Genomic DNA, 6,238 nt, shown 5'->3' with positions numbered 1-6,238 from the left:
TCCGCTGTGGCTGTGTTTATACATGAAACAGCCCACATTCAATTCCCCCAACACAGGACCTAAATAATGGCGGAATTGTTTACGGGCAATACAACAAAGATTAATGTCACAAATATTAAATGTTACATAATTAGTTGGTCTGAGATGGCTCAAGTGTGTCCTGTATTTACCTCAAATCCGATGCATTTTATTCAAGAGAAGGGAACGGAGCGCTGCAGCCAGATGGAGACTGTGGAGTAAGACTTGCCGCGGTAAGCTAACGTTAGCATGCAAGCATGCTCCATAGAAACAGAGAACAAGGCTTTACTGCATTTACTTCAAACGAGACTTTTATCTTTATCATTGAGGAGTAGGACACTGTGGGCAGAAAGACGACCCAAGTGGAGAATAAGGATCACAACACTCCACAGGAACAAGTCAAGCTAATGTTAGCTTGTGAGTGAGTCACGTTCACGACAAAAAAAATGAGCTTTTTTTATTGACTTCAATGCAGACACGTTTTATCCAAGAGGAGAATGAGGGCAGAAAGGAAGCGCTGCAGCCAGGTGAAAATTATGGCGAATAGTGCTTCACCCTGAGAAATTGTGAGGCATAACTAATCGGCTACTATGATATACGGGTTGTATTTGTAGTATACAGTATATTATTTGACAGGTTTTTTTATTCACTGTTTTGTATTTTTTTTTTTTAATGTGAACGTTTTCCACTTTAACTTGTTTCGAAAAGTACTAGAATCCGGAGCTTGCACCTCTGAACTGTGCAGCGGACATGCTTGCCGCCCTATAATAACAATATTAAATGCAATATATTTAGTAATATTAAAGAATTGCAACAGGTGTTTTTTTTTTTAAACGTCATTACTATAAATCACAACTCATCGTAAAATCCATATTGCGCAAAAGTTTAAGGTCAAACTTAAAAACCAAAATTGAAAACATTTCAACAACACAAGGTGCTCAAAGAAAATAAGCCATTTTTTTAATTAGCATCCATATTTCACATTACTGTCACTTAGAGCCACCTCCAAATACAATTTGCTGTTGACCAGTGTTATTAATAGGTTGTTGCAACTTTTCGTGCCAAAATCGCTTGCATGATTTGTTTTAAAATGTTTTAAGATTTTTTTTGGGGGGTGGATGGGTGGACTTGTCATGAAAAAAAAACTTTTCTTAAATCATTATCAGCAATTGTAATATTGATGTCATTTAAGAGAAAGCATGCATCTGCATCTCCATATTTGAAATAATAATTCACCCAAGAAATATTTTTTTAGAAGTCAAAGTGTCATTTTGTGGTCACGTTTGTTCTGTATTGATCACATGAGGGGGAGGTTGAGGGCCTAGCAAGGGAGTGGGCCAGGGGGGCGGCCTGCAAAGTTGAACCGCAAACGTGCAGCAAAAGGAGGTCCCAACAGTACATGAGAGGCGTTCTGGTGCTAAATCCAAACAGGCCCGTATCACGCCCTGCGTTTGTGTGTGTGTCAGTGTGAGAGTTTTAAGCAGAGCTGCGAGTAGATCTGCGCGAGGCGACACATTCACGACTCAGGTTAGTGTGCCTCTCTAAAAAGTGACGGCTATGACGTCACAGCGGGGTGGCAGATGGACCTTATCCTAGCCTAGCCGAGCTAGCTAGCGGCTAACTACGCGCGTGTTTGCCTTGGTAGCTCAACCGGGGAGAAAGCGGCCACCATGACGACAAGCCCTAAACCGCGCGGGATAGTCCGGGAAGCCACGCACCAGATTATCGCTGGAGGCTCCGCAGGTAGGAGTGATTTTTTTTTTTTTTTTTTTTAAATGGTTATTGTTATTATTACGTAACTGTTCTTTGCTAGCTTTGCTCGGGCTCGTGACCTGTTGCGCCTGGAGTGACGTTGCAAGTCCCCTTTGACAACAAAGTGTTGAGATTTTAAAAGCACAGAATTGAAGTAAACTTTTTTTGTCGCTGGCGAGGGCTGTCCGCGTCCACATGCCGAAGATTAAGTGTCCAAGCCGGGATAGTTCTGGTCCGGTTCCGCCGCTCTCTCTTCACAGTGCTTTACTGTACGCAGCTCTGACGTTGCCGCGCATGCGTGAAGCCATTGTTTTAGTGGTGGGGAAAAAACTTTATTGGTAGAAACGCTCAACGTCATTGCCGAAACGCAGAGGGCATTTGATTTTTTTTTTAACTTTATTGAATCAATTTAGTAACAGTATAACAATAGCACATGTTCAGTTAAAAAATTAAATCATCAAACATTATATAATATTGTCGCGGACATTAGGAAATCTGATGAATAGAAACATTGTGATATCACTTGACTTTTTTACTTCCTGTTTGACCAATTAATATAATTTCCATCCATTAAATTAACTAATCACTCACTCACATTTGCGCCTCGAGAGAATTTACATTATTCAATGATTATTAAAACCTTGTCTTTTTAACACCACAGTAAACCGGTAATCGTCTGGTGACTGAAATACAATACAATACAACTTTATTTATACAGCGCATTTCACAACAGCCGGACCTGAAACAAAGCGCTTTCCATATGGCGTAATATAATTAGCAGGTAATTAGATCTGTAACAGACAATATAATTTTGATATGTAACATCAGTGGAATGAACATGGGCTATTGTTATTAATTCAACTATTAATGCTAGGATAATGACAATAACGAATAAAATGCAAGGCCCATTTAAATGCACATTGAGTACTTTTAACACCGAAACTTTGTTTTACAGCTATAGACAAATAGAAGTAGAGTGGTCACAAATTTGCTCAGAGGCCTTCAGAACTTTAAAAAACGTCCTCACCCCAACCCAACCAGGAAGTCAGCGCAAGTGTATCATCTTGATATCTTTTCCTCATCTTTTTGAACCCAGCACACAAAAATTCTCTGTGTTCCTCCCAGAAGGCCTGTAACAAAAATGATATTGCGTAACATGGTCAGCATATTGAAAACATGTGCTAGCCCTGAGTTGGAGCAAATACAATGAAGCTGGGGGTGGGTGTGTGGAGGGGGGGACGTCTGCTGCAGCGATAACGTACAGTACACGCATGCACTCTCGGCCTGGCGGGCAAAACGTTGAACCTCATTCAAACAAAGATGAACGACTTCAGGTGAACGTCCCCAAGTTTTTTCTTCCGTGGCACAAAGCTGGAGAGTTCAAACTGACACACATGACATTTGTAAATCTTAGAACTTGACTCTGGGTGTCAGTTGCTTTTTCTTTCGCCTTTTTTTTTTCCATGACACCCAACCCAAGCAGGATGTTTCATTATCATCACTTTTTCTTTCGTTTTCACTTTGCTTTTATGGGCATTTATTTGGTTTTAATTGTTTTTTAGAGCAGGTTTTTATTAATTGTAGTTTTATACAAAGAAAAAGTTACAATTTTGTTTTATATATATATATATATATATATATATATATATATATATATATATATATATATATATATATATATATATATATATATATATATATATTTTTTTTTTTTTACTTTTTCTTTGTCTTTTTTTACACTTTAGTCTGTGTTTTGCCAATAACAGCGGTACTATTGTGTTTGTGTGACAGTTGAGAATGTTACAAAGTTGCATAAAATGTTGGCCTACACTTTATGCAACGTATGGCGATCGGTTATGTAAAAGTTTGTGAAAGGCCAAGAGTTGTTTTCTTAGCGCATAGCAAAGCATTAGCTTTGGCTTTAGCCCTGGTAAGTGTGTGAGAACATGCAGCGTTGCATACCAGATATAATGCACCGTTTATCAGCTCAGCCTCGTTGCGCCTCCTTGACGGCTTTATTCTTTTTTTGGGGGAGGGGGGCTGAATCACTCAGTAAGCCCTGCTGTGAATCGTTAAAAGACACGAGGACATGTGTATACTCTACTATTCCCTTGTCGATGCCACAAGATGGTGGTGAAAGAAAAAAATAATTTCATCCGTAAAGGTTACATTTGTGCAGTTTAGGTTAATCCAGAAATGTTGTCCCAAAGCCCAATATCTCAAACTTTATGAGGAGTGTCTTGAGTGCTAAGTCGTACAGCGATTTTCGCCACCCTTTTGGATGTGGTGAAGACTTACTGAGGTGGGCATTTACACCTGTTCGTCAATACCGACAGAAGGTTCATCAGAGCGTCACTGATGGACTCCCAATCTTGCTGGCGAACTGATGACTGACAGTAATTTTGAAACTCAGACAGAATAAGCGCAGACTGAAGTGATTTTTTTTTTTTGCCGTCCCCCTGACCGCCACGAAACAAAAAAAAAAGATGACGGACATTTTGGGGGCGAGAAGCAAGAGAAGAAGTTGTTGTTTTCCAAACGGCTTCAAAGCAAATAAAATTGCATGATGTTACCCTTGTAAAAAAAATTCAGAGTTCTAAAATAGCGGTGACAAAATATAATTCAGCGATGGAGGGCCATAGTTGTTTGTATATGGATATTTTGAAATTTATTTAAGAAAAAAAAACGACCCTGGCGCCATCTAATGACAAAGACGCAAATGCACAACTCCGAGTGGTGACGTTTGATATTAAAATAAATAAATAAATAAATAAAATCGTTTCTAGAAGCATATCGAACTAAGGGGGCAATATTGTTGAACCAAACAATATTTGAAAATAAAACTTTTGAATTATTACTAAAACAATAAGAACAGCATGTTAGAATGCAGAAGAATGCTTCTATGGACTGTTTGTGTTTGAGTATTCCCGGACGTCGTACTGTTGTAAAATGCGATTGGACAGTAAACAGCCAATCAGAATCAGCCCTAGTGTCCGACTCCTGATTGGTTACTGATTGTGGCACAGTTATCACGCGTGCATCTTAAGCGTAAATAGAGTAAATCTGTGTTTTGTACCGTAGAGGAGAGAGAAGCCGTAAGCGTAAAACCTAGTTTGTGCGTACGTGTGGTGGGTCTTTTAAAACATGTTTTCTTACGCCGTATTTGACATTATGCTTATGCAATTGGGGCTTGTAAGTTGTATTTCACATTACGCTTACGTAATTGTGTCATAAATCTAATGCCATACTTTTAGAGAGCTAGCAACTTTTTTTTCTCTTTTTTAACATTCAAAGCAAGTTTAATGTGGAACAATGGATGCATTTCACTCTATTGATTTTGCATATTAAATGTGCTGACTTTGTAGCTAATCCTGTCAATTCTTGTGCAGTATGTGTGCACAAGTAATAATGTGAATCCCCTCGCCAAACATGCCCTCAAAGAAATTTCCTCCGAAGTAACTACTCTCATTGTTGTTATTTGCTTAACTAGCTTTTCTCATACTCCACAGTTTCTCCAGAGACAAAACCGATTCCAATTATTGTTATCATCTGAATAGAAAAAAAGCAATTACTGAATCAGAATCAGATCATCTATTTCGAGGTGCAAGTTAGAGCTCTTTGAATAAAAAATAATATTAATAATAATCACACACAGATCACAGAGTGTGGCGTTATGTTGTACACGTAACTGAGAGCTCGACTCCCGTTAGCAGTGCAAACACAGTTAGCATTTATTTTACGTCTGCCAAGCACACTTCGCGCATACGCGCTCTCACGCACGCAAAGCATCATGGTCAATGTAGGCTGAACTATTCGCTATTCGTGACACAGAGGTTGCGATGATTAGTGTACTTAATACAGTAAATCATCTTAATTATCTTTACGTCACGCTTCAATCACAAACAAAATAAATAATACAATGCTAATCTCAAGAGTTAGCATCATTTGCCCCCCCCGCCCTCCGCCCTGAATGGTTTCGTCCAGCATTCGTTAAACAGGCATTTGAGTCGGTGGTATTTTTTTGGCCCCGCCTCCACCCACCACCAGGAAGTGGTAAGTCTTCCCTGCTCGGTTTATCTTTGTTTAAATTTACTTTGTTGCTTGGGCTAATAGGTGAATTTTGTATGAAAATGTAAATGGGAGACTCTTTGTTATCTGTTAAACGGACAAACAGCAAAAGTGCGAGCGTGTGCGGTATTTGGCGACAGTTAGCAATGCTAACGTGAACATATTGATCACACTTCCTGTGTCTTGATCAGAACGGAAGCGCTAAAATGTATTTATTTATTTATTTAAAATAGTTAAAATTCCTATTTGTTGGTATAATGGACAAGTTGTAGAACCTTTTGGATTTTTTGGGGCGCTGTTCTGTGAGATTTTGCTCATAATAAATACATTGGCTCGCTATTGGTTGAGAATTACTGAACGAGAAAAGATGGACCAAGTGTATAGTTGTAAACAGCCTTGC

The 6,238-nt window shown here is 39.0% G+C and overlaps 1 protein-coding gene across 2 annotated transcripts in view; it reads left to right on the top strand.

The window, feature by feature from the left end:
- The first annotated feature begins 1,374 nt into the window (after positions 1–1,374).
- Positions 1,375–6,238, top strand: part of slc25a21 (solute carrier family 25 member 21) — an 82,932-nt gene continuing 78,068 nt past the window's right edge. The window contains exons 1-2 of one of the 2 annotated variants that reach the window (XM_088292334.1): positions 1,375–1,545; positions 1,664–1,761. In XM_088292334.1, coding sequence (XP_088148460.1) covers positions 1,689–1,761 — 73 coding nt within the window. In that variant the 5' untranslated portion in view covers positions 1,375–1,545; positions 1,664–1,688. Of the gene's footprint in view, positions 1,762–6,238 lie in introns of both variants that reach the window. The other variant, XM_088292376.1, reaches the window with a different exon arrangement.

This window comes from Idiotropiscis lumnitzeri, chromosome 1, assembly GCF_059441095.1.
Source record: "Idiotropiscis lumnitzeri isolate Australia: NSW breed Sydney's pygmy pipehorse chromosome 1, RoL_Ilum_1.0, whole genome shotgun sequence".
NCBI lineage: Eukaryota > Metazoa > Chordata > Actinopteri > Syngnathiformes > Syngnathidae > Idiotropiscis > Idiotropiscis lumnitzeri.
This window is presented reverse-complemented; position numbering and strand designations above follow the sequence as displayed.